Raw genomic sequence first — 27,651 nt, 5'->3', positions numbered from 1 at the left:
GTCACTCCTCAAATGGTATACATGATGAATCTATAACTATATACAGTAGATTATATACTGTAATGTAATGTGTTTGTGTTCCAGGGCGAGGAGACGGCGACAAGATGCGGCAGCTGGAGGACAAGATCCAGAGCCTGACCAAGGACCTCCATGACCTGCAGTCCACCCTGAGGGGCATGAATGAACGCTTCCAGGAGGAGATGCACAAACCGGGTTTCACCGGTGGCGGCACCAAGACCCCTGCGGACTCAGCCCAGCCCGAGATGAAAGAGACCATCCACAGCATCCAGACCAAACTGGACCAGCTTGACAACCGGACCCAGGCCCATGACAAGACCCTGGTCAGCATCAATAACCACCTGGTCAATGGGAATGCTGGCAGTGGGAATGATCTCGGGGGTGGCACTGGCGGCTCCTCTGGAGGCACCGGTGGGTTTAGTGGCGGGACGCTCAGCACGCTGAAAGAGGAGATCCTGAGAGAGCTGGAGATGAGGGTGTCTCTGTCCTGCTCCTCCTGCCAGTCTGGGGTGGAGGACCTGCGAATGCAGCAGCAGGAGATCAGGGAGAGAATCCAGGTGCTGGAAAAGCAGCTGAACGCAGTGGACGGACACTACCGCCAGAGCCTGGACGGCCTACGCCGGGAGGTCACACGCTCCCAGGGCTGCTGCAACACTGTCACCGACCTCAAGAACAGGGTCACAGATGCAGAGAGAAAGATCAGCTCTGCGTCGGAGAACTACAATGTCATCCAGAACCGCCTGGATAAGGAGTTGGGAAGTGGTGGTAGTCATGGCGGTGGAGGTTTCGGAGGAGGTGGCTTTGGACCCGGTGGTGGCTTTGTACCCAATGCTGGCAGCGGCTTACCCAAGGTTATAGAGGACAGGCTGGATAGCCGTCTGAACGACCTGGAAAGGCGGTTGAACAGCACAGTGCAGCACACAGAAGAGAGCTGCAGCTTAATAGAGAACGACTTGAAGGACTACTTCCACCGTGAGCTCGGTGACCTCCGGACCATGTTCCTGGACCGCTTCGATGCCCAGGGCTACCGCATCGAAGACATAGAACTGGACGTGGGCACCTTAAAGGACAGAGTGTCGGACCACGACAAGAAGCTGACCCGCCTGGAGAACTCTACGGCACTCCTAGACAAGAGTCTGACTGACTGTGGCTGTGGAGGATTAGGAGGAGGAGCTGGAGGAGTGGTAGAAGGTGGAAGAGGAGATGGAGGAGGAAGAGTAGGAAGTGGAGGAACATGGGGAACAAGAGGGAGAGGAGATGGAGGAGGATGGGGAGGAGCTGAAGGAGGAGCAGGGGGAGGAGGAAAAGGAGATGGAGGAGGAAATAAAGGAACTGGAGAAGGATGGGGAGGAGCAGGTGGAGCAGGGGGTGCAGAGGAAACCGGAACTGGAGGAGTTGGAGATGGCGGAAGAGGAGGAACAGGGGGAACCGGAGATCGATGGGGTGGAGCTGGAGGAGACAGAGGAAATGATTACAACGGAGACTCTGTGAAGTCTATCACGTGGAGGGTGGTGGCTAATGAGGACGAGATCCGCCGCTTCGACACACGTATCAAGGACCTGTCCGTCTCAGGTGACTCACTAATGGACAAGGTGGTGGACCTCAGCCACGACATCCGTAAAATCAAAGCCCTGACCGGAGACAACGGCGAGCACTTCAACCGCATTGTCACAGAGATCGAGACACTGGGTCGTTGCGTGGACGACTGCGACATCTGCGGAAGAGTGGAAGACGAGTTGAAGAAGCTGAAGAACCACACGCAGCACACTCTGAGCCGCTGGGAGAAGGACATCAACGCCATCCGGACACGGGTGGACTCAGACCAGAGCTCCTGTTCGCAGGTGTGCTCCACCCTGCAGGAGGAGGTGGGAAAACTCCAGAAGGAGGTGGACAAGTGTAGTGGCCAGTGTAAGATCCGCCTTGTGACCCCAACAACAGGTGGCGGCACTGGAGGAGGCCTGGATGACCCCCAGAAGCCTCTGGATGGCCACAGTGTGATTGGAGGAACATCAAACAACGGCCACCTCAAGTCCCTGCAGGGCGAGCTGTCCGAGGTCATCCTGACCTTCAGCTCCATTAATGACACACTGAGGGGCCTGGAGCACACAGTGCAGAAACACGGCAGCATCATCACCGACCTGGGCAACACAAAGAACAAGATCATCTCGGAGCTGGACAAGATCCAGCAGGACGTGACCGAGCACATTGAGGAGAGTCGCAACCACCTCGACGGGGTGGATCGTGATGTGCGCCGTTTTGAAAACACCCTTGTGGTGGAGATGGGTGACTGCAAGCGCTCTGGTGACGGCCTGGAGAAGAGGCTGTCCAAGATGGAGGGTGTGTGTGGACGGCTGGACGGCATCTCGGACTCGCTCCAGAAGATCAAGGAGGGGCTGAACAAGCATGTGTCGGGCCTGTGGAACTGTGTGAACGGCCTGAACGCCACGGTCATCTCCCACGGAGGGGTCATCAAGAACATCCAGACCACTCAGCTGGACGGGATCCACGGGAAAATCAAGAACCTCAATTCGTCCATCAGCAATATCCTCAAGGAGTTCCAGAACCTCTCGGAACAGGACCTGACCGGTGAGTGTGTTGACTTGACACTATAATCCTTCCCTTTCTCCCAGCTGTTTCAAAAGTTTTGATCTAGATCAGGGATGAGCAACTCCAGTCCTCGGGTGCCTGATTGGTGACACACTTTCCCCCCAGCCCTATAGCTAACACACCTGAATAAACTAATTGCAATCCAAACTGAAGACCATCATAATTTGATTATTGGAGTCAGGTGTATTAGCAGGACTGAGGTTGCCTTTCCCTTGATCCAATGTAGGTAACTTCAGAAACTAAACAGTGCATGGTTTGGACATACAGAGCATGTTCATTTAGACATGATTTACATTGACAATGTTTGAGAATTTGTTGAGTTCATACTGATTCAATATAGTGATATGTTAATGAAACCTATCCTCACTCACACATGTTTTACTGTGTGCAGTTGGTGCAGTTGGTTAGAGGTTTGAATTGTACATTGCTTTTGGTAGAACTGTACAAAAATCATAATGTGTCTTAAAAACGCCAGGCTAACCTTGTCCTGTCTATACTAGACAAGTAAATGAGACACAGCACAACCAGTGGATATACGAACACAATGAACAATGGTCTGTAAAGTTTAAATTGACACATTTGCAACAGTGTCAACATACAAATCGATGCTAGCTACAATACACACAGAGACCTATCAAACACCAACAAAGATGATTACAAAAACATTAATAATCCAGTCATTTAAACAAATGTTTGTAATATGTGAGTCTCACACATGTTATTCAATGGTGGCCTGCTATTAGTATGTGTATGTCTGTTAGTGTTATGCAGTCTTTCATAACTCTCCTTGAAGCTTCTCAGGTCGCATAGGTCTTGAAAAAGGGTTGAAAATGGCAGATTTTTATCATTGATAATCACCTAAATTTACAGTAACATTGCTATACATGACGTCAGAGCTCAGGTTCTCCACTTGTTGTTGTCTGAGTGAGGGGAAATGCTGTAAATCAAGTTGATGTTTTCTGAAAGATGAGACGTTGAGAATTATTATAAGTACCGCTTTGATGTCATACAAGCAAACCACACACCCGTGAGTCCAAATGGGCACTTCATATTTCTATATTTTTAAAAAGTAATGTAATTTACAGTGTCAACATCTATGATCGCTATGTTTGAGCTACTGTTACAAAGATGACATACATGGGTTGTCCTGACCACAATTTTTGTCAGATTGTGAAGATAATTAGCCGTGGAACCCGCACTTGAATGCACTTATGACTCCATTCTATGCGTGCCAAAATTACAATGTTTGTAAGATCGTATTTTATAGAATAAGTGTTCAATTATGCCCACTTGACCCAGATTGTGATTTATAATGGAATGTTTTTGGATTGCTTAAACAACAACAATTCTGTGACGGTGGGGATGCAAACAAAAAACTATGAGTATGTTGCTTCAATTAATCAATGGCAAAGGTAGGAGAGCTCAAAACAGCACCTTATAGACTTCCGGCAATGGCAAAGCTCTAACAAGTGAGTTGGAAGTTAAAACATCTCTTATCACCAAAACAAAAAATGGCAATCTTGCAGAGACTCAGACGAGGCATGTAATAGTGCCCTCCTCTGACAGCCCTTCTTGGGCCTCGGCGGATGCTAGCTCGGAAGAATCACCAGCATGATTCAGAATGGAGATTGACAAAGGTATAACAAAAATCCAAGAGACGCTTTCTGAACACCTCATCAAAATTGATATGCGGGTCGATAAACTTCATGAAGACCAGAAAGTCACAAAGGGACGAGTGACAAAGTTAGAAAAATACCATTCTGACCACCAGGCTGCCATCCTGGACGTCCGCGAGGATATGGAGCCAAAGTACAAGAAATTGGAAGAAATCTAAACTCGAGGAGAAATTCGATATTCACGAAAATGTCCAAAAGCGCTTGAATTTGAGATTTCCAGGTTCCCTGGGGGCTGTGGAGGGAAGAGATGCCATCTCCTTTCTGCAGAAATGGATTCCCAAAATTCTGAACTTACCCCCTTCCGTGCAGCCACTGGAAATTGAGAGGGCCCATCGCACTCTACAGAGGTGACTACCTGGCCCGGCTGCACATAGGGCATTTGTCATGAAATTTCTACGGTGCCAGGACACTGTCCGCATCCTCTCTCCTGCCCGAGCAAAAGGAGAGCTCAAGTACGGAGATGCCAGAATCATAATTTTTCCGGATCTTTCTCCCATACTACATCAGAAGAGGAGGGCTTTCTCCCCACAGATGAGGCTCCTGCAGCAGGCTGGCTTGGCATGCAGCCTGCGCTACCCGGCGACTTTGTGAATCGAAACCAAGAATGGTGAGCGCATATTTGACTCTGTGAAGATGGCTGAAACATACACGAGGAAAGAACTCCCTGACTTGTTCACTCCTACTACATCATGATTTACTGTCTTTGAACTTGTAGTAGATATAGATCTAGTTGATAGTGACCTGTTAGAACACGAGGATACATCAAAATGACGGATAGGATCGACTGGCTGGCACATCTGGCTGGCTAGATGGCTAGCTTGATAATGACTGGCGAGGTAACATTGGATCATAGCTAATGTTGGCTGTGCTATTTAGCCAGCTCGCTAAATTTTGGCTGTGACTCTAGCTATAGCCACACTAATCCAGGTAGTTACATTTTTTTCTGTATACTTTTACTTTACGCACAGAGGTCCAGTCGGGTTTAGTTAAACAGTTATGTGGCTTTAGACTGGTTGAAATCGGAAGTTTACATACACCTTAGCCAAAGACATTTAAACTCAGTTTTTCACAATTCCTGACATTTAATCCTGGTTACAATTCCCTGTTTTAGGTCAATTAGGATCACCACTTTATTTTAAGAATGTGAAATGTCAGAATAACAGTAGAGAGAATGATTTACTTCCGTTTGTATTTCTTTCATCACATTCCCAGTCGGTCAGAAGTTTACAAACCCTCAATTAGTATTTGGTAGCATTGCCTTTAAATTGTTTAACTTGGGTAAAACGTTTCAGGTAGCCTTCCACAAGCTTCCCACAATAAGTTGGGTGAATTTTGACCCATTCTTCCTGACAGAGCTGGTGTAACTCAGGTTTGTATGCCTCCTTGCTTGCACACACCTTTTCAGTTCTGCCCACAAATTTTCTATAGGATTGAGATCAGGGCTTTGTGATGGCCATTCTGATACTTTGACTTTGTTGTCCTTAAGCCATTTTGCCACAACTTTGGAAGTATGCTTGGGGTCATTGTCATTTGCGACCAAGCTTTAACTTCCTGACTAATGTCTTGAGATGTTGCTTCAATATATCAAAATTTCTTACGTCATGATGCCATCTATTTTGTGAAGTGCACCAGTCCCTCCTGCAGCAAAGCACCCCCACAACATGATGCTGCCACCCCCGTGCTTCACGGTTAGGATGGTGTTCTTCGGCTTGCAAGCCTCCCCCTTTTTCCTCCAAACATAACAATGGTCATTATGGCCAAACTGTTCTATTTTTGTTTCATCAGACCAGAGGACATTTCTCCAAAAAGCACGGTCTAAGTCCCCATGTGCAGTTGCAAACCATAGTCTGGCTGTTTTATGTCGGTTTTGGAGCAGTGGCTTCTTCCTTGCTGAGCGGCCTTTCAGGTTATGCCGATATAGGACTCGTTTTACTGTGGATATAGATACTTTTGTACCTGTTTCCTCCAGCATCTTCACAAGGTCCTTTGCTGTTGTTCTGGGATTGATTTGCACTTTTCGCACCAAAGTACGTTCATCTCTAGGAGACAGAACCCATCTCCTTCCTGAGCGGTATGTAGGCTGTGTGGTCCCATGGTGTTTATGCTTGCGTACTTTTGCTTGTACAGATGAACGTGGTACCTTCAGATGTTTGGAAATTGCTCCCAAGGATGAACCAGACTTGTGAAGGTCTACAATTATTTTTCTGAGGTCTTGGCTGATTTCTTTTGATTTCCCATGATGTCAAGCAAAGAGGCACTGAGTTTGAAGGTAGACCTTGAAAGACATGCACAGGTACACCTCCAATTGACTCAAATTAGGTCAATTAGCCTATCAGAAGCTTCTAAAGCATTGACATGATTTTCAGAAATGTTCCACGCTGTTTGAAGGCACAGTCAACTTAGTGTATGTAAACTTCTGACCCACTGGAATTGTGATACAGTTAATTAATTACAAGTGAAATAATCTGTCTGTAAACAATTGTTGGAAAAATGACTTGTGTCATGCACAAAGTAGATGTCCTAACCGACTTGCCAAAACTATAGTTTGTTAACAAGAAGTTTACCCCAAATCCCAACATAATGACCAAGAACCTGTAGTGGAGATGAGATGCAGAAAAAGCTTTTGACTGCGTAGAATGGAACTACCTGTCACATTCTGACCTTAGTTCCTTTGTTTTGTCTTTGATTTTGTCTTTGGTATGGTCAGGGCATGAGTTGGGTGGGTTGTCTATGTTAGTTTTTCTATGATTTTCTATTTCTGTGTTTGGCCTTGTATGGTTCTCAATCAGAGGCAGCTGTCAATCGTTGTCCCTGATTGAGAACCATATTTAGGTAGCCTGTGTTCTATTGTGTTTTGTGGGTGGATATTTTCCGTGTTTGTGCCACACAGGACTCTTTTGTTTGTTTCACGGTGTTATTTTGTATTTTGTAGTGTTCAGTTTTTTCATATTAAAATGGACATATACCTCGCTGCAAATTGGTCCGACCTCTCTTACTCTTCATCAGAGGAGGACCTGTTTGAAGTTTTACAGAGGATGAATACTGAACCTAAGTATGTAGGTCTGATTAGATTCCGCTATGTGTGGCCACTTGGAGACACCAGTTAGACCTCTCATTCAAACCCTTGTAATATTTTTTTTCTTATCTTGCACCTACTCCAAAATGTCAATTAATATTCTTATTATGTTACTGAGTGTATCCAGAGTATTTTAAGATTTTGTTATTGACAAATGCTGTGAAAAGTATAGTAAATGTAAAATGCACATACAAACAACAGTGTAATTTTTGGAATCAATCTCATTTCCCCATAGTCTCCAAAGTGTTTAATTGCTACCTTGGTCATGCATATGCTTTTTATAATTATTCTGTTGGAAACATTTCAATTTGGCCCTATCCATAAAGGCCAATTTCTTCTGGTGTATGGGGTTAAGGGCTTCCACCATTTGAAGAAGTAAACTGGGTGGGGATTCCTATTGATCGGGAGCGATGTATTCTTCTTCAAATTGTGTTGGCTTACATGACAACACAAAAATATCACTGCCATTTAGCAGTCAAAATAAATGAATGACATACAATATTTGGTTCAGGATCCAGCACTGCATGTGGCAGTAAATCACCAATATAAACGTTATGCTTTTTTTCAAACACAAAAGAAGAAGACACTTGACTATTTTAAAATGGCACCAGCGTGAATTTTGGTTTAATCACATTTTTGTCATTTAATATTTTGTTAATAACTGGACTTAAACTCTAGTCTAGTTTTAGTCACAGCCATTTTAGTCACATTATTTTCTGTAAAATAATGACTATTTAGGCTACCTCTAACTTCTAACAAGTATTTTTCATCATAGTTATTGTTGACAAAATTAACACTGAATGGCACAGATACAAAGATGAGTCCTCTGTTTATGTGGGTGGAATTCAATTATATATTTGAATGAGAAAACTCCTCCACTGTATTGTTAACACAGTCTGGAATGTCCTGTGTCCAATAACAGGCAGTCTTTGGGTCAACACTGATTATTTCAGTTAAATATATGTAAATTAAGAAAGTTACATGTATTAATATTGTTGTCATTGCCTCCCACCACCCCAGGCCTGCCTGGTCCTCCAGGTCCCTCTGGGGAAAGAGGGTTCCCAGGCTTGCCCGGCCCCAAGGGGTCTCAAGGTAGGGACGGACCTGTGGGCAGGCTGGGAGAGAACGGGCCCAGAGGACCACCAGGTAACAGGAACCATATAAACCCTTTATAATATGTGTTAATGCTTCAGGAAGTGTTGTTTTGCTATATGTTGATGTTTGACATCAAATCACAATTTATTTCAAGTGCAAAGTCACAACACACTTTTCAGAAAGAAAAAATAATAAAAATAGTAATGAATACTTAAAAACAAACATGGTTGAACAGTTTGAATTGGTCCAACTACTGAACTCATCTCTTCCTGTCTTCTTCATTCCAGGTCTCAAAGGTGAACAAGGTATGTTCATGTTTGTTTTATCATTGCATTTGAGTCCTTCTGTTGCAATGTGCTAATGCCCTCAACAGTGATGTGTGTTTCACCCCATTACATCAAAATAAAATGTTATTTGTCACATGCGCCAAATACAACAGGTATTTAACAGTGAAATGTTTATGCAGTTTTAAGAAGAAAAAAAAGTGTTAAAGTATTTACTAAAATGTAGCATTCTGTAGCATTCCCATCACAAAGGCAGTATAGCTGCGTCTGATCTACAGAAGATTAGCCTATTACAGCAAAACATCTTTCTCACTATGTTCCCTACACTTTATTTACCTTGCCATTTTGTCTGTAATGAACCGTGAAAATAGATTTCCTCATGTCAGAACAATGAAAAATCACATATGGTGTAGATAAAAATCATGTTCTCCCTCTACTCCTGCTGGGTTATTTTCTGAGACTTGATGTGATTTTGCCCGCAGGTATGCCAGGTGCTGATGCCAATGTGCCCAAGCTCTCCTTCTCTGCAGCTCTCACCTACCCCGTGCTCAACGCTGGCACCATCGTCTTCGACAAGATCTTTGTCAACGAGGGAGAGTTCTATGACCCGCGGACAGGTACTGAATTTGTATTTGTATGTATTTTTGATCCCCATTAGCTGCTGCCAAGGCTACTCTTCCTGGGGTCCGGCAAAATGAAGGCAGTAAAACTTTACATAGCATTCATTACAGAATACACAACACACTAAGTGTGTGCCCTCAGGCCCATACTCCACTACCACATATCTACAATGCAAAATCCATGTCTACATGTTTGTATAGTGTGTATGTTATCATGTGTTTGTATGCTTGTGTCTGTGCCTATGTTTGTGTTACTTCACAATCCCCGCTGTTCCTTAATAACCTTTTTGGGATAGGGGGCAGCCTTTTCACTTTTTGAATGATGTCTGTGAATATAACAGAACTCAAATGGCAGGCGAAAACCTGAGAAAAATCCAACCAGGAAGTGGGACATCTGAGGTTTGTAGTTTTTCAAAGCTTGGCCTACCGAATACACATTGAGATATGGATAAAGTTGCACTTCCTACAGCTTCCACTAGATGTCAACAGGGATTTTGACCCACTCCTCCATACAGACCTCCAGATCCTTCAGGTTTCGGGGCTGTCGCTGGGCAATACAGACTTTCAGCTCCCTCCAAAGATTTTCTATTGGGTTCAGGTCTGGAGACTGGCTAGGCCACTCCAGGACCTTGAGATGCTTCTTACGGAGCCACTCCTTAGTTGCCCTGGCTGTGTGTTTCGGGTCGTGCTGGAAGACCCAGCCACGACCCATCTTCAATGCTCTTACTGAGGGAAGGAGGTTGTTGGCCAAGATCCATCCTCCACTCAAGACGGTGCAGTCGTCCTGTCCCCTTTGCAGAAAAGTATCCCCAAAGAATGATGTTTCCACCTCCATGCTTCATGGTTGGGATGGTGTTCTTGGGGTTGTACTCATCCTTCTCCTTCCTCCAAACACGGCGAGTGGAGTTTAGACCAAAAAGCTATATTTTTGTCTCATCAGACCACATGACCTTCTCCCATTCCTCCTCTGGATCATTCAGATGGACATTGGCATACTTCAGACGGGCCTGGACATGCGCTGGCTTGAGCAGGGGGACCTTGCGTGCGCTGACGGAGTAGTGTGTTACTAATGGTTTTCTTTGAGACTGTGGTCCCAGCTCTCTTCAGGTCATTGACCAGGTCCTGCCGTGTAGTTCTGGGCTGATCCCTCACCTTCCTCATGATCATGCCCCACGAGGTGAGATCTTGCATGGAGCCCCAGACCGAGGGTGATTGACCGTCATCTTGAACTTCTTCCATTTTCTAATAATTGCGCCAACAGTTGTTGCCTCACCAAGCTGCTTGCCTATTGTCCTGTAGCCCATCCCAGCCTTGTGCAATTTTATCCCTGATGTCCTTACACAGCTGTCTGGTCTTGGCCATTGTGGAGAGGTTGGAGTCTGTTTGATTGAGTGTGTGGACAGGTGTCTTTCATACAGGTAACGAGTTCAAACAGGTGCAGTTAATACAGGTAATGAGTGGGGAACAGGAGGGATTCTTAAAGAAAAACTAACAGGTCTGTGAGAGCCGGAATTCTTACTGGTTGGTAGGTGATCAAATACTTATGTCATGCAATAAAATGCAAATTAAAATTACTTAAAAATCATACAATGTGATTTCTGGATTTTTGTTTTAGATTCCGTCTCTCACAGTTGAAGCGTACCTATGATAAGAATTACAGACCTTCACATGCTTTGTAAGGTGGAAAACCTGTAAAATCGGCAGTGTATCAAATACTTGTTCTCCCCACTGTATACTAGCTAGCTAGCTAAGGCTATCCAATACTGCAACTCTTCAAAGTCAAAGTCAGCTTTAGGTTTTCTAAATGTATTGCCACCTGGGATCGCCGGTGTAACTGCTAAACTTCTTGCTGCACACTGTACTGCATGAATGAACACATGGATTGGATTGTGCGTTCACTAACGTGTTAGTTCTAATTCGCTGACAACGATGTAGGCTCTGTAGCGGTTATGGTATGAAGGTTTGGCTTGGAGAGGTTTTTGCACCTGGTCACAGACAGTTGTTGTGTGAGGTCTGAGGTCAACCAGCAAAATGAAAAGGTGAGAGGAGGAGAGCGGGTAGATGCGAGAAGGAATTATACAACAAGCAAAGTGATTATGCTGTATGTGGCTGCTATGAAAATGAACTGTGTGTGCAGGTGATCAGGGGTGTATTCATTCCACCGATTCTGTTGCAAAAAGTCTTAAATGGAAGCAAACGGAATGGAATGGGGAGGGATATACCTGAATTTGTCCAGCAGAAACTCTTGTATTAGTTGCAAAACGTTCCCGTTTTGCAACTGTTTGGACTAATGATTACACCCCAGATCAGATGGATGCCGGCACATGTGTGCAAGGTGGTATTAAATGTGACACTGTCTTTCACCTTGATTATTTCAATTTGTCTTTCGACCTGTGCACCTACTTTATAAACATTCATTTGTAGGCTAGGTTGTAGTAACCTCATGATGGATATAGGGCAAATTCGAGTATCACGTAGTAGCCTAAACCTATCAAAGTTACATTGAGCTGGGTGAATGAAATATGAATGACAGTCATCAAATATGCTGTAATAGAAATAAGAAAAATCGTCCTCCCTAATCTGAAACGGCACTGACCGTAAACATTAACCTTCTACTCACAATGTACAGTAATTAGCTAGTTAGTTACACCATTGTTTTAGTTCATGTAGAATGAGCTAACTTTCAAACCAAGTTATAAGCCTGAACAGGCAAATGTTATTGCCTTCAACATCAGTGGAGTATGCTAAACTAACTCTAACCTTTTGCTCTCTGTTTCTGTGTTCCCCAGGCATCTTCACAGCGCCCATTGATGGACGCTACTTCTTCAGCGCCATCCTGACGGGCCACAAGAACGAGAAGATCGAGGCGGTGCTGTCCAAGTCCAACTACGGAATGGCCCGGGTAGACTCCGGGGGATACCAGCCAGAGGGCCTGGAGAACAAGCCAGTGGCTGAGGCCAAGATCAACCCCGGCTCCCTGGCCGTGTTCAACATCATCCTTCCCCTCCAGGTTGGAGACACGGTCTGCATTGACCTCGTCATGGGCAAGCTGGCCCACTCCGTAGAGCCTCTCACCATTTTCAATGGAATGCTGCTGTACGAACAGATGTGAGCCAACGGGACAGCATCCCCTAGGCTCTCAAGCTGGAACACGAGAGAGGGAGAGGAAGGGAGGGAGGGAAGAGGAAAGTGAGAAAGAAGAGAGGGGTTGGGGTTTGTATGCTCCAGAGCCATTTAGTCTCACAGTTTTATTTGACAACTGCTTTTGAAAGCAAAATGATCAGTCCAGAGAATGAGGTTAGAATGACTTTATATCGACTCGTGAAACATGGGAATGAAAGAGAACTAGGAGATGACGACAATGACAGAAAAGTTTTGTGTTTTTTCCTCCGTGTGTCATTCCTGGCCCTCTGGTGTTGTGAGACCTGATGAACTGCTTGAAAAAAAACATAGGATATACTGTAGACTGCGCAGCAGCAGACTGAGTGATGTTTAGCTTGCCCAGCATTTGGAGAAGTGTTTTCACAACGAATTTGTACTACTGCAGGATTTGTATACGGTTATTGGAGTCTCCGTCTCCTTATTACTCACTCCAGGCATGGGGCTCAGAGTACAGTAGTCCTTCATGCACCAATACCGGCCATAAGGTCTCCTTGACGTATCCCACGTACCCCTTTGCTGCAAAGTGTTTCCCTGCCATGGAGCCAGACCCACAGTCAAGGTCTGAGGTTAACCTTAAGTAGTTAACCTTAAAAACCAGGAATGAGAAATCAATTTCTTGATTTTCTCTAGCTGTTTTCTATTGTTCTACTGTTTTCTATGAGATGAATTCACACATTTTGTGATTGTTTTGATATTACCGTGCCCTTTTCTATCTCCTTGTATGTGTGTTCTGGTCTTTATACCCTGTAATGCCTTTGGCCCAGTGAATCCAAAGTTTGCCTGTGTGGATATTATTTTAAAGCTTCAGTACCTTATACTGACGGGTTCCAAAGCGTTTTCTGCGCCGTCCGTCACTTACCTAAAGCCTTCCGAAATGTCTGTGATACTTCCAGATGAATGAAAGAATGTTCCTAACTCAAAGCCCAGCCTTAAGCCACAACCAAGTAGGAATTGACCTCAACCAGAGGGAAACGCTGCCTTACACCACAGTACAGTAGGACCAAATGGGCTATAGCCCCTTTATTACATCAGTAGGGTTGCAAAAATCTGCAACATTTCCCCAAATTCCCAGGTTTTCCAGAAATCCTGGTTGGAGGATACCAGATGTCCTTCTTGTTCTCTCCTGATTCCAGGAATCTTCTAACCAGGATTTTTTGGAATACCTTGGAATTTTGGGCAAGTTTTTTTAAACAAATGACAACACATTTCACTTCAACCATACCAGATGCAATGTAACAGGCAACGATATCAGAACAGCATCAGGATGTTATTAACCAGTGCATTAGGTTGGTAGGCTATTGGAGCATATGTTTATGTGTTCTTTACTTGGAATTTCAGCTTACAGATGATCAAATCAGACCTGGATTCAAATCAAATAAAACATCTGTGTATTTGAGTATTTTCTAATAATGTGGCCTAAATCAACTACTTCTATTGCAAGTATTTGAAGGTATTTTCCAAAAATAGCCTACTATTTGAAAGTACTTTCAAATACTATTTTCAAATACCTGGGTTAAATGCATCGGAGTATATTTGAGTCACTGACTGTGTCCGAATATCCATTCCTGCGTCCTAAATTGTAGGCCATTTGAGTATGTGAAAAAAATTTGTTTCATATTGTGCGACATTTGAAAATCAAGTATTGTTTAAATGCTAGGATGTTATACTAATTTTGTCTCTTCATCTAGTAGAATTCGATGCACACTTTTCCACAATGCATTGGAAGAGGTGGGTTGCGAATGATAGGCTCTCGTTCCCTTCAAGTAGCCAAATAACAAAACTAGACTTCTTAATTGGGCAGATGCAGAATAGCGAAGTTTCTGCGGTGGTGTTAAAATTATATATTTTTTGTAGATTTCTGTTTTCGTATTCAAAAGGATTTCTTATTTCTTAAGGGTTTCTTATTTCTGAATGTGTGGGAACTGGGGACTCGGGATGTGGCTGCGTTATTGATGTCATGTTAATCTGGCCTTTTGATTTCAACATATGGATTGTTTTAGTTTTGTAGGCTAGTTTACCGATTTTATTATTTAATTTATGGGTCAAGCCTTTGCAGTCATTCTTATCTCATTCCTAATGATCAGTGTTTTAGTTTAATATGTTGCTGTCCAGCGGTTCAGAATTTGCGATGCACCCGACTGTCCACGTTTTTCTGTGCAATAGTCTTTTGATATGAACATCTGAAGAGTTTTGGTTTGTGCACTAGGCTATTTGATTTAATTTATATATGTTACAGCACTTTGGTTTCACTACTAAATATGTTGAAATGGAACCAGTCTTCAGTCTTTTTTAAATAGGATAGATGGGTGATATGGGCTACGATATAGGTCGAATGTGAGTAGGCCTATAACTCCATTCCTATTTTATTCAGAGTTTAGAGAAATTAATAAAATTGGAAATAAGCTATTATCAGGCTTGAAATGCGATACGTCTATTGAAAATAATCCACCCTCATTTGGCCCCGCTCCACCTTCTCAGGTGCTTTGCGGCCGTGGCATACTTTTTACTAAACGGTACGTGCTAAATAGTATGCAGTTTAAGTATGTAGTACACTAGTATGGGTATTCAGACACAGCCAGTGTATTTGAGAATTTTCAAATACATGTCAATACTTTCCAAGTGTATTTCCAAATACCTTCCAATATTCAACTACTTGTCTTTTCAAATAAAACATATCTGAATACTTACTTTGAAATGTATGTGAAATAGTATTTGAAATATTATTTGAACCCAAAACTGGATCAAATGGATACCAACATGTTTCGCAGAGATGTACACCATTACAATCAAATACATGGAGTTTTATTTTTAAAAATATCACTATTGGAAGACGCTGTATTTAGTTGAGAAGTTGCAATATTGCTCCCCTGTGCCTTTGAGTATTTATCCACTTCAATCAATCAATCAAATGTATTTATAAAGCCCTTTTTACATCAGCCGATGTCACAAAGTGCTTGCTCCTATCTGACCTCCGTGCCTGTTATTGCTAAAGGAATCGGTTTTCTCAATCTATGAAGTAAGTCATGAATAACTGGTTATACCACATGCCAATGAAAGCAATGCTAGGTATTTAAGGTCTTCTTTTTACAACTCCTCCCTACAGTCAAACCTGTTTGTTACCTTGAATTTGTGATTTTGCGACACATGTGGTTCAAATAAAGATATTACATTTTACACAGCCCTGCCCTCTCCATAGGAGTTTCGGATTTACTCGCTGCTCAGAGGGTTATGACTCTAATCTAGTGGGAAAGGAGTGAGAAAGGTGACGATGTCATGTTTTGTGATTTCATCTGTCTAGTTTGAGCAGACCTCTTGGTTGTTTGCTCTTGTGTGATTGCTGTGATTTATTAAATACAGTATATCGTACGGAATCAAGTATTTCAGTATCTGGAAGAATTTTCCATTTGACTTATTAGGCCATTTGGAACTTAAGTCAAAATGTTTGATACATTTTTATTCCTGCACATTAATAAGCATGGCATTTTGCTTCTCTCTTGGCCCGTGCTGTAAAGGCTGAGAAAGAAAAAGTGTAGAGCCTTGCCATTTTCCAGTCTGCAAGCCAAAAAGAGAGAGTCATTGGATTAATGGAAAGAATAACATCTCACAGCTGTCCATCAACAGACACAGATGTCTAATTTATGATGAACAAAGTACCCTTTCGTTTCTCCTGCGTCGAGCTGGGATGGGACTTCGTCAAGTTCTGGATGTCTAGACAAAGAGATGGAAGGAGGAACACCTACTGCATTTCCTTTCACCAACTCCAGGGAATACAACTTTATCCAGGTTTTCCCCCCTTTTTCTTTCTTCTTCTTCATTAGATTTCCGCTGTCCTTTATCTGTGTAATGAGCTCAGGTTTTGACATCCAAAACCTGCCGTTCCGATGCCGGATTGTCTCCTCCGGTTGGATTGAGAGAACCTGGAAGGGCCTGAGCTGCTGGTTTATATCAGGAATCAAGGTAAGACCCAGATGCAGGCGGTCGAAGTAACACTGTTTAGCTCAGTAGTAAGGCAAAGTGAACATAAAGGCCTGAAAGCAACACAAGATCCGAAAGCAATTATTTTCGTCACGGATCACCTTTACTCATACTGTAGGTTCCAAAAGGACATTTTAAGGGGGTGGGGGGGGGCTGGAATCTGTGTGTGGCTGGGTGGGACGCTGACAGATATTCTGTTTTTCTTTCATCTTTACACACACGCACACTTATTAACAATGTTACTGGGTGTATCATCAACAAATCTGTTGAAGTCATGGAAGCACATCAGTAGACTAGGGGAAGAGAGGGTGTACAGCAGCTCAAGGAAATCATATACACACAACAGTCAAGCATGCACAGTATATTTGACTGAGATAAGGCTATGACTCCAGTGGTTTATTTCCATAGCGTACTGGGTAATTTTCTCAGGACATGTTATCTATATCCAATACACAGTCAATAGATACTATATGAAGGAGAATGTTGTTGACTGAGAGGCAGCATTCGTCTCAATAAGTCATACTATATTTTCAAGATATAATCATGTAATCAAGTCAGATATTTGGGCTTACATTCATTCCAAACATTCCCTTAATCATATAGCTGGACTATACACAGATAATATAAGTGTAATACTAGTGATAACAAAGAAGAAAATATCCTTGGGCTATGGCCACATTCAGACACATGAACACATACATCATTGTCTGTTTCTGTTTCTTCAAAAGCACAACTCAAGTCAACTACTTTCAGATGGGTTTGTCCGTCAAAAGACGGACCATTTGTGCATATTTTGTCAGACAATCATCAACGGATTACTCCCTTGTCACACCCTGATCTGTTTCACCTGTCTTTGTGCTTGTCTCCACCCCCATCAGGTGTTTCCTGATCATTTTCAATGGCCAGTGTAGGCCACTGACTTGCCTGGTTAAATAAAAACATTAAAAAAGTGTTGGCAGAACCTTTGGCTGCAATTATAGCTGTAAATCATTCTGTGCAACTCTTAGGGAAACATATTTCGTTTTTGTCAGAATTGCTCAAGCTCAGTAAATTTGGTTGGGAACCATTACTTGGCAGGATTATTCAAACCTTGTTTTAGGACTGGACCCCTTAGGAACACTCAACATCTCTTGGAAAGCCATTCTGGTGTCTTTGGCATTGAAATGTGTGTATTGTCCCACTGAAGAATAAAACTCAGGGTTAGGTATTCACCCTGTCTGTTCTTACTTCTATCTTTTCAAAGACAAACAGCTGGCAGACTTTCTCCATGTCTAGTTCATCCAGTTTGTCCCAATGAATGTGACAGGCTGCCACATGGTTCAAACTGCTTTGCACCAATGCACTTCTGAGCCAGGTCTTCCGCCTTAGACTACTGAAACTCCTCTTGGCTTCAGAAGAGGATGCAGGGTCAACCATTAGTATGAGGGCTTCTGCCTGATCAAAAACACTGCAGACTTCAGGCAGCTGATTTCTGAGAACAGATGCAGCTTCTGTACTTGTTTTGTACTGGTATTGCATCTTGAACATGGCCAGCTGCACCTCAAGTGATCTCCTGTTCAACTCTGGATACTGGTCCACCACTGCAGCATCCATCTCCCCAGAGAGAAGAACTTCCTCCAGCTTAGCCAGAGTTTCCAGGCCACCCTGTTTGAACCTCTCCGATAGCTGCACATCAACTATGTCGACCACATTGAATAACTTAGCCCTGTAGAAATCCTCTGGGGATGTGAGTGAGTATGAAGCAGCATTGCCAGTGAAGCTCTTTGGTGGATTACAGATGTGGGGCATCTGAATAAACTGGATTTTTATATTGGCAATCAACTCTGTCACTCTGCTGTAGATCTGTTGAAATTACACCTCTGATCTCTTTGCCTTCATTGTAGTCTTAACACAGTCCACTGCAGCAAGTATCCCATCAACTTTCCTGTTTGTTTTTGTAAGGTGCGATTGAGGCATTCCAACTCTTCCATTACCTCAAAGGCTGCAAGGAGTCATAGGACTGTGATCCCCTTCTCAAACCAGCCAGCAACCCTCTTGCTGTTGTTGCTGTGTCGGATTAATCAGATGTGCTAATTTCCTCCAGGCTGAGCAGCACAGACTCGTATCGACCCAACACAGACCTCAGTGCTGGAGTCCTAACAGTCTACTTTGTTGGACACAGGGGCTTTAGGCTTGTGAATGACCCACACTATTTCCTTGAATGTTGTTTTGTATTTGCCTGACTGGTTGTACAGGCAGCCGAGCTTGTGGAGCCACTTCAGTGCATCACATGTCACAGAGGAAGATGTGCAGGCAGCCTGAGTGACTAGAGGGCCACAATGCACATACAGAGCCAGTGGCTGCACTGCTCTCACCCTAGCCTGTGTTCCTTTGATTTCCCCAGACATGTTATGTTTGTGCACTCAGACCTGATAGAGGTAAGTTCAAGTGGAGTAGCACATTTGTGGCAACTTCTGACAGGTTCTCTCCAGTTGATAGGGAGACTTAATAAAAACATACAAAGTCCTCAAGAGAAACCAGATTTTGATCCACATAACGGATACAGAATGACTCTTGTTCTGTTCCCCCTTGTGTACCATCAATAATTATGGAATACTGGAGCAGTGGCAGATATTGGATTATCTTTTGTGATGTCTCTCACAATGCTGTTGGCCAATAAACTCTGGGTTTAATTTGGGATTTGTGAGCTTATATAATCCTGACTGCCTTTCGGCCATGTAGTGAGTACAGGATCATCTTCAGCTCTAACTTTCAGTGGCTGGTACAGATTACCTTCGGTAGCTTCATGGCCCCTGAGAGATGATTCCTGAAACGCTAGAAGACGGACAGAAACCACTACTTTCCTAAATCAAGACTTTGCTTCACTCTGCTTTATAGCTCTTACTGTAGAACTTTGGGTGTCCACGGGCTTTTGATTGCTGACAGTGAGTGGTAATGGCAACCTTGTGTGCATGGCTGCATGCATGTGAAGAAAACTTATCCAGTGCCTTTTTCCAGTTTCAAAATCCAGAGTGCACAAATGCAGGATCTGCATTTTTTGCAAGAGGTGTTTTCTTGCTTTTAAAAGCTTTTGTACAGGAAAAGCACATGACTCCTTTGATACTGGGACTATAGTGGAGCCACTGGAATTCTTTGTACCACCTTTCCTGAAACCGAAGTTTGACAGCTTCTGCTCTACCACTAGATTTGGCTTTGGCTGACATGGTGTGACGTGGATATTGAAGTCTACTTCCTCCGCCTCTCCTGTGGGATCTATTTCTTTAACTTCCCCTGGGGAATGTACTTCATCAACCTCTCCTGGGCTGATCTGCTGTTCAAATTTATGCTCGTTTTGTCTACATTGTGTATTAATTTTCTCCCTGATTTTATTGGGTCTAGGGGTATCCCTGGCACTGACTACTGCCTGCTGCTGGCTTCCCTAGAATGAACACAAACATATTAAACTGCAAATATTGTACAACCAGATGTGCAAACCTCTTAGAGACTTAACCAGAAAGACTCATACAGCTGAAGCTGTAATCACTGCCAGAGGTGACGCTAACATGTATTGACTCAGGGGTGTGAATACTTATGTAAATGAGATATTCTTGTATTTAATTTCCAATAAATTTGCTAACATTTCTAAAAACATGTTTTCACTTTGTCCTTAGGTTGTATTGTGTGTAGATGGCTGAGAAATGTTTTTATTTAATCCATTTTGAATTCAGAATATAACGCAACAAAATGTGGAATTACAATGGAATACTTTCTGAAGGCACTGTACATGGCATGTACAGTAATTACGTAGCAAGAATATAGTTATTTTAATATAAATTACATCTGAAAAGATAGTACTTAAACACATGCGGTAACATTACATATATTTTTATATTATAGAACATTAGCTTTTAAACCCACCCCTCAGCTACTCTGTCCATCCCAACTATCTCCGTGTACCACCCTCTTATGATTTCCATCTGACATATATATTTTTAACTGTGCTGTGATCTTTCACATACATTCTGAACCTTTCTAATAACCTGTAACTTTGTTGATACATCTAAAAAATATAATGGGTGGGTCAGGTTTCCACTACATAATGAATTGGTAGGGTAGCTACAATGGAAAAGCCAGCGCAAGCATACAACTGGATCTTCTGCAGTTGTAATATGCTTGCCCTGCCTTTTCCATAATTGTACATTTTCTGTATTTTACCACTATCCATTGAGGACCAACATGTCTCTCTCATTGGCACATATGTACCAGACCCCTGTTACCATCTGATCCTGCTAAGATGAGGCAGGCATGACAATGAATTACCTTGGTGTATACATTAATTAATTACATAATCCAATAATAGAATCAATGGTTCAATAATTTAAATTACCATTATTCCCAGATCTGTAGCTTTAAACTTAAGCTACTGTCATGTAGCCACTGTAGACCTACCCATCAACTCAAGATGGAACTTTTTTATCCATTCACTGATATTGTTATAATATACTGCAAAATTCACCTAAGCTATGTAGACTGGTCTTCCCTGGCTGTCTGACCCTGCTGGGACACCTGTCACCATCTGATCCTGCTACGACATGAGAAGGATAGTGTTGTGAACTGAATGTGCACCATGACAGTAAAGTCTGTAGAGCTGTTTATTATTGTTTCAGTGTGAAAAGTAGGGAATTAGCTTGGGAAACTGACAGATCAATAACGTTACATTGCTATACTGACTAATAAAAACTCTTCAATCGTTTGGCCGGTTTGATTCAGGCCTAGTGTAATTGAGGCAAAAATAATACTTTTGGCTAGTAAATTTGGTGGTACATCACCTGGCGAAAGCTGGCGGGACAAAACAAAGGTTACAAAACAACATTTCCATACACACAAGAGCTGTTAGATAGCGAAATGAGGTGGCTATTATCTTACAGATAGAGGCTAGAGCTGAACTGGCTAAATTCATTTACCTCAGTTGAGAGGAGATGAAACATTAGCTAAAGTCAGTCAACTAAAGAGTAGCCAGTTTCTGCTCTGCTTGCTTTTACAACTCAGAGAAAGAGCGCAACACATACACACTGAATGATGCTCAAGACATACACACTGTCAGCTGCTGCCTCTGTTCAACTGTCCCTTGCCAGTTCTAAGCCAGCCTTTCAGAAGCATTACCTTTCCACAGCTTGTCTAGTCCTAAATCTATCTGGCTGACACCGCCAAACAGCCTACCCGACTGCTCTGTGGCGTCCGCATGGTCCTAACGCACACCAATGTCACTTTTTATGTAGCACAGTGCAATGATAAATCTGTGTGGAGGGGGGGCAAAAACGCAATTTCAGTATTTGGGGGGGACATGACCCCGCTTCCCCTTTGAAAGTTGCACCCCTGTGTCATACCATACTCCTACAAGCTTCTGCATGAGTCTCTATTATAAAAGCAGGCCTGTCACTGATTCCACTGATGAATCCCAAACCACCCCCTTGCCTCTACCAACTCTCTTGAAAGGCCCTCTGTTGTCATGTGTAGTGGCGAAACTCAGAGTCACTTCCAGAGAGTGACGAGGGGATCAATAAACCCATCAACTTCAGAACACACTCATGACTTGAATGATTCCTCTGTTACATGTGTCAAGACATAAACAAATGCATGCGTAATATAATTAGGCATGTCTCTCAATTATTTTGTATCAAATTGCACAAACTGCAAACATTTTTTTTTAAATTGCACAAACTGCGTGTTGGGATAGCACTTTGCTCTGAAGCCTGCAGCCTTGACCAAAGTGGCTATTGGTTGGTCAAACTAGCCCCTACACCCTTGATCATTTTCACTCCCTCAGCTTTTAAACACTTGTGCATATGGCGAAGACATGCAAATAGAGAGGCAAGGGGAAGGGAGTGATTTGAGGTTCAGCCCCCCTCTGTCTGTGTGTCCCTCCAGTTCCCCTGCAGGAACAGAGCTGCTGTCAATCTACTGAATTTGCGGTTTCCACTGACACCTACAGCTGATGTCAACATCAGTTGCCAAAACTCTCCGACCACAGGAACTACTAAGGGGACAGTTATGACCTGGGGCAGTTATGAACTATCATTAGCTCCGTCAGTGTGGCGAGAAGGACCATTTTTATTTTATTGTTTTATTCCTTCTTGGTCAGATTGGGCTCTGAATCAAAATGGACATTTAACTTTTTGTTTCATTTACATGTTAATTAAGCTAGGCAGCGGGGTTAACCTGCAGTACATCCCGTGGTCTGCCCAGTAGTAGTAGTAACCTATGCATTCATGTAACTTGCTATCCAACTTATAGGGCCCCAGGTATCCTTACTAACTATTTTGGATATCTAACTGTTCTTCCCTAAGAGGATGGGCTCACAAAACTAAACAGTGTGTTGAACTTGTGTGAATATCAATGTCTTCTCATAACAAACTTGTCACTATACAGTGCCTTGCGAAAGTATTCGGCCCCCTTGAACTTTGCGACCTTTTGCCACATTTCAGGCTTCAAACATAAAGATATAAAACTGTATTTTTTTGTTGGAAGACAAATCTCTGTCCCAGTCTCAGGTCTTTTGCAGACTCCATCAGGTTTTCTTCCAGAATGGTCCTGTATTTGGCTCCATCCATCTTCCCATCAATTTTAACCATCTTCCCTGTCCCTGCTGAAGAAAAGCAGGCCCAAACCATGATGCTGCCACCACCATGTTTGACAGTGGGGATGGTGTGTTCAGCTGTGTTGCTTTTACGCCAAACATAACGTTTTGCATTGTTGCCAAAAAGTTCAATTTTGTTTTCATCTGACCAGAGCACCTTCTTCCACATGTTTGGTGTGTCTCCCAGGTGTCTTGTGGCAAACTTTAAACAACACTTTTTATGGATATCTTTAAGAAATGGCTTTCTTCTTGCCACTCTTCCATAAAGGCCAGATTTGTGCAATATACGACTGATTGTTGTCCTATGGACAGAGTCTCCCACCTCAGCTGTAGATCTCTGCAGTTCATCCAGAGTGATCATGGGCCTCTTGGCTGCATCTCTGATCAGTCTTCTCCTTGTATGAGCTGAAAGTTTAGAGGGACGGCCAGGTCTTGGTAGATTTGCAGTGGTCTGATACTCCTTCCATTTCAATATTATCGCTTGCACAGTGCTCCTTGGGATGTTTAAAGCTTTGGAAATCTTTTTGTATCCAAATCCGGCTTTAAACTTCTTCACAACAGTATCTCGGACCTGCCTGGTGTGTTCCTTGTTCTTCATGATGCTCTCTGCGCTTTTAACGGACCTCTGAGACTATCACAGTGCAGGTGCATTTATACGGAGACTTGATTACACACAGGTGGATTGTATTTATCCTCATTAGTCATTTAGGTCAACATTGGGTCATTCAGAGATCCTCACTGAACTTCTGGAGAGAGTTTGCTGCACTGAAAGTAAAGGGGCTGAGGGGGGGTTTCCACTGTGATTTACTCCTCTCGTGTATGATAGTTCTTGCCTGCTTCACTAATGGTGCCTTTTGTCTATTCCCTGCCTGTACTTTACCCTATCGGATTTCCTGTTATTTTACCTATTGCCTGATCTCCTGGACTACGTTACTAGCCTTTTCCCAGCCTGTACTGTTGCCCTTTTGGATCCCTTGTGTATGACCTTGTGCCTGTCCCTGGACCCAGCTACCTGCCTCCTGTGGTCCTTTGCAATAAACACCTACTGCGCCCTGTGCTTGAAACCAGCTCTCTGTCTCCCCTCGTGTTCATTACAGCAATAGTGTATGTAGATATTGTGGTGGGGGTTATGTCCCGCCCACATTCTCAAATGGCATTTTTGTCAGTTTTATCATTGTAATGTGATTCAAAAAGCAACAACAATGTGCTTTATGACCACCCGGATGCCTCCTAGTGTTGGGGTAGGCTGTTTGGAGTGTGCTGGATTTAGGAGCAGGCCGGTTGTGTGAAGGCAAAGCTTCTGGAAGGCTGGCTTGACCAGCACAGGAGAGTTGAGCATAGTTCAGTGTGTACGTGTTGCACTTTTTTCACTGAGTTGTAAAAGTAAGCACAGCAGAAACTGGCTACTCTTTAGTTGACTTAACAGAAAGAAAAAAAAGTTTATTTACAGTGCTACGCTAGCGATTAGCTACCACAGTCGGGTCAGCTCTTGCCAATGTTTTGTCCCGTTTCAGAAGTAAATTAACTTGGCTAAACCATCGGCCAAACAACTGAAAATTGATATTCTGATATTTTTTCATTGCAATGTAATAATCTGTATGGCAATGTACGGTTATTAATCTGTCAGTTTCCCTAGCTAATTCCCTACTTTTCACACTGACACAGTAATAAACAGCTCTAACGTTACAGGCGTCACTATCATGGTGCACAGACTGAGGTCTGCACAGGCCGATTTCTTCATCCTGCTCCCGCCTGCACCAGCTAGCTTTCTGTTCGACTCCCACCCGCTAGCACATGAACTGGTCCCGCAATGTTATTTTAGGTGTATGTGACGCAGCTCACTTGCCAGACATGGTCCTAGAACTTTGCACCCTACAGGCAATATCAAACTCGCACAAATAACAAAAAATATATAGGTTAAATTACCAGAGATTGTCCCGTATATTGTATTACTGGGCTATATCTGCCAATATGCTAGATATAGTTTGAAGAGAGCAGAGTTGGAGAGACATGCACTTTCCCTTGAGCTATTTTTTATAGCCTACCTTTTAGGAGTGGGAAGGTTTTCAGACTGAGAAATATGGGTGATCAATATTTAAGCTTATTTGTCATGTTGTAAACTATAGCCTCATCACAGGCCTATTTAGGAAGTACATTTCCTTGGAACGATAACTGCCCCGGGCTTCTCCGCCCACGCCTAGGCTATAGCCTACTCTATTTAATTGAGACCACACTCGCACCTGATCACGGGTATGGCTACTGAACTGGAAGCAGCAAGAATGAAGACAGCAACACTTGCTAAGTTTTGCATAGGCCTATAGGCTATCGCCTTCCTTTTAGGAGGAGGATTTACAAGCAGAGACAAATAAATGGGTAATCAATATTTAATGAAAATTAAAAGGCGCAAAACTCTCTCACCATAGTAGCCTAACCTATGTGCGCGTTGTGCCTTTTTGCTTTTAATGATTACATTTGTTGATTGCACTTCGACTCACATTGGTTGAGCGCACTCCACTTTTTTCCATTATCAATATTTATTTACAGACACTATAGTAAACAACAGTGTAATAATATTTAAGTTAATATCATATTCAAGTTAACTGCCACTTGATTCTCTGCCCATGTAGGCATCCTACTCTCGTCCCCGCTCTCCAGGCTGCCCTGCGCTAAGCACACCTGCCACCATCATTACGCACACCTGCATCAATCATCGCGCATCAGCAATTCATTGGACTCACCTGGACTCAATGACCTGTGCTATTACCTCCCCTATATCTGTCTGTTCCCCAGCTCTGTTCCCAGCTTCAGCATTAATTGTCGTTTGTTGTTTTGTTACCCGGTTCTGATACTGGTCCTGTCCTGTTCCATGTCTGTGCTATATTAAATGTTCACTCTCCATACCTGCTTCTCTACTCCAGTGTCAGTTCTTACAGAATGCGGAAGCCACCAAATGAAGCATCGGGGAGTGCTGGCTTTTCGGTTGGTGGTAACGCCGGGTCCGGAGTCCGCCGCCGATTGAACCGAGGGCGCCTCAGTTGGCTCGTCGGGCTTCCACACCCTAGCTGGCTCGGCAGGCGCCCATCCCACGTCAGGCCTCAGCTGGATCATCAGGTTTTTACAGCTCATCAGGCTCCCACGCCTCAGCGGGACCGACAGGATTTCACGCCTCTGCCGGATTGCCAGGCTCCCACGCCTCTGTTGGTTCGTCGGCATGTTACGCCCAGCCGGCTTGTCCAGAGCCCGTGCCTCAGCCGGCTTGTCAGGCTCACCCAGGTTGGTAGCCAAGTGGCGCCCCTAGAGTGGCACCCGCTCTCCCTCCTGGGCGCTCGAGGGCGCCAGGCTGCCCTGCACTACACACTCCTGCCACCATTATTATGCACACCTGCTTCCCTCGTCACGTGCATCAGCGATTCATTGGACTCACCTGGACTCAATCACCTGTGTTATTACGCTGTTCCTGACCTGTTCCGTGTCTGTGCAATTTTAAATGTTCACTCTCCGTACCTGCTTCTCTACACCAGCGTCGGTTCTTTCAACTCTATTTCAATGAGACCACACATACTAGTCACACTTGAACTCTCACGCCCAACTAGGAGAGGTAGGCTACTGAAGTAGAAGCAGTGAAGTGACTCTTTGAATGATGCAAAAAATGTGTTTTTAATACAATCGGTTGACTAACGCACACAAAGCGGAAAGAGGACCTTTCCAAATAATCTGTCGAACCCCCCCAAAAATGTCATCCCAAAGTCGTCTGTCTGACCGCCCACTCCCAGCCACATTAAAAAATCTGACCACGCAGCAATGATCCCGCAAGAATGCAGCCTTCTAGTGCAGTCAGTACACAACACTATGCTCATCATGTCTTAGCAGGATCAAATGGTGACAGGGCTCCCAGCAGTGTCAGACAGCCAGGGAAGACCAGTCTACGGAGCTCAGGTGAATTTTGCAGTAGGCCTACATTAACAATATCAGTGAATGACACCAAGTTCCATTTTGAACAGGACAGCAGCTTAAGTTTAAAGCTACAGTCTGGGATCTGGGAATAATGGTCATTTCAACTATTGGACCATTGATTCTATTATTGGATAATATAATGTATGAATGTCGGAAGCCTTGGCCAGGTCGATGAATACAGCTGCACAGTATTGTCTCTTATCGATGGCGGTTATGATATCGTTTAGGACCTTGAGCGTGGCTGAGGTGCACCCATGACCAGCTCTGAAACCAGATTGCATAGCGGAAAAGGTACCGTGGATTTCGGAATGGTCGGTGATCTGTTAACATGGCTTTCGAAGACCTTAGAAAGGCAGGGTAGATATAGGTCTGTAGCAGTTTGAGTCTAGAGTGTCTATCACTTTGAAGAGGGAGATGACCGCGGCAGCTTTCCAATCTTTGGGGATCTCAGACGATACGAAGGAGAGGTTGAATAGGCTAGTAAATAGTGGTTTCAACAATTCCGGCAGATAATTTTAGAAAGAGAGAGACCAGATTGTCTAGCCCGGCTGATTTTCCAGATTTTGCA

The 27,651-nt window shown here is 43.6% G+C and overlaps 1 protein-coding gene across 1 annotated transcript in view; it reads left to right on the top strand.

Moving 5' to 3' along the window:
- The window catches only part of LOC110497543 (EMILIN-1-A), an 81,724-nt gene extending 66,007 nt beyond the window's left edge, over positions 1-15,717 (top strand). Inside the window, exons 4-8 of the mRNA XM_036954478.2 lie at positions 85-2,604; positions 8,398-8,523; positions 8,760-8,777; positions 9,239-9,373; positions 12,166-15,717. Coding sequence (XP_036810373.1) covers positions 85-2,604; positions 8,398-8,523; positions 8,760-8,777; positions 9,239-9,373; positions 12,166-12,488 — 3,122 coding nt within the window. The 3' untranslated portion in view covers positions 12,489-15,717. The remainder of the gene's footprint in view (positions 1-84; positions 2,605-8,397; positions 8,524-8,759; positions 8,778-9,238; positions 9,374-12,165) is intronic.
- Positions 15,718-27,651: the final 11,934 nt, after the last annotated feature.

This window comes from Oncorhynchus mykiss, chromosome 19 (genome assembly GCF_057628025.1).
Source record: "Oncorhynchus mykiss isolate SJ-2025 chromosome 19, ASM5762802v1, whole genome shotgun sequence".
In the NCBI taxonomy this organism is placed as follows: Eukaryota; Metazoa; Chordata; class Actinopteri; order Salmoniformes; family Salmonidae; genus Oncorhynchus; species Oncorhynchus mykiss.
The sequence above is the reverse complement of the archived record's forward strand: the minus strand, read 5'-3'. Positions and strand labels throughout refer to the sequence as shown.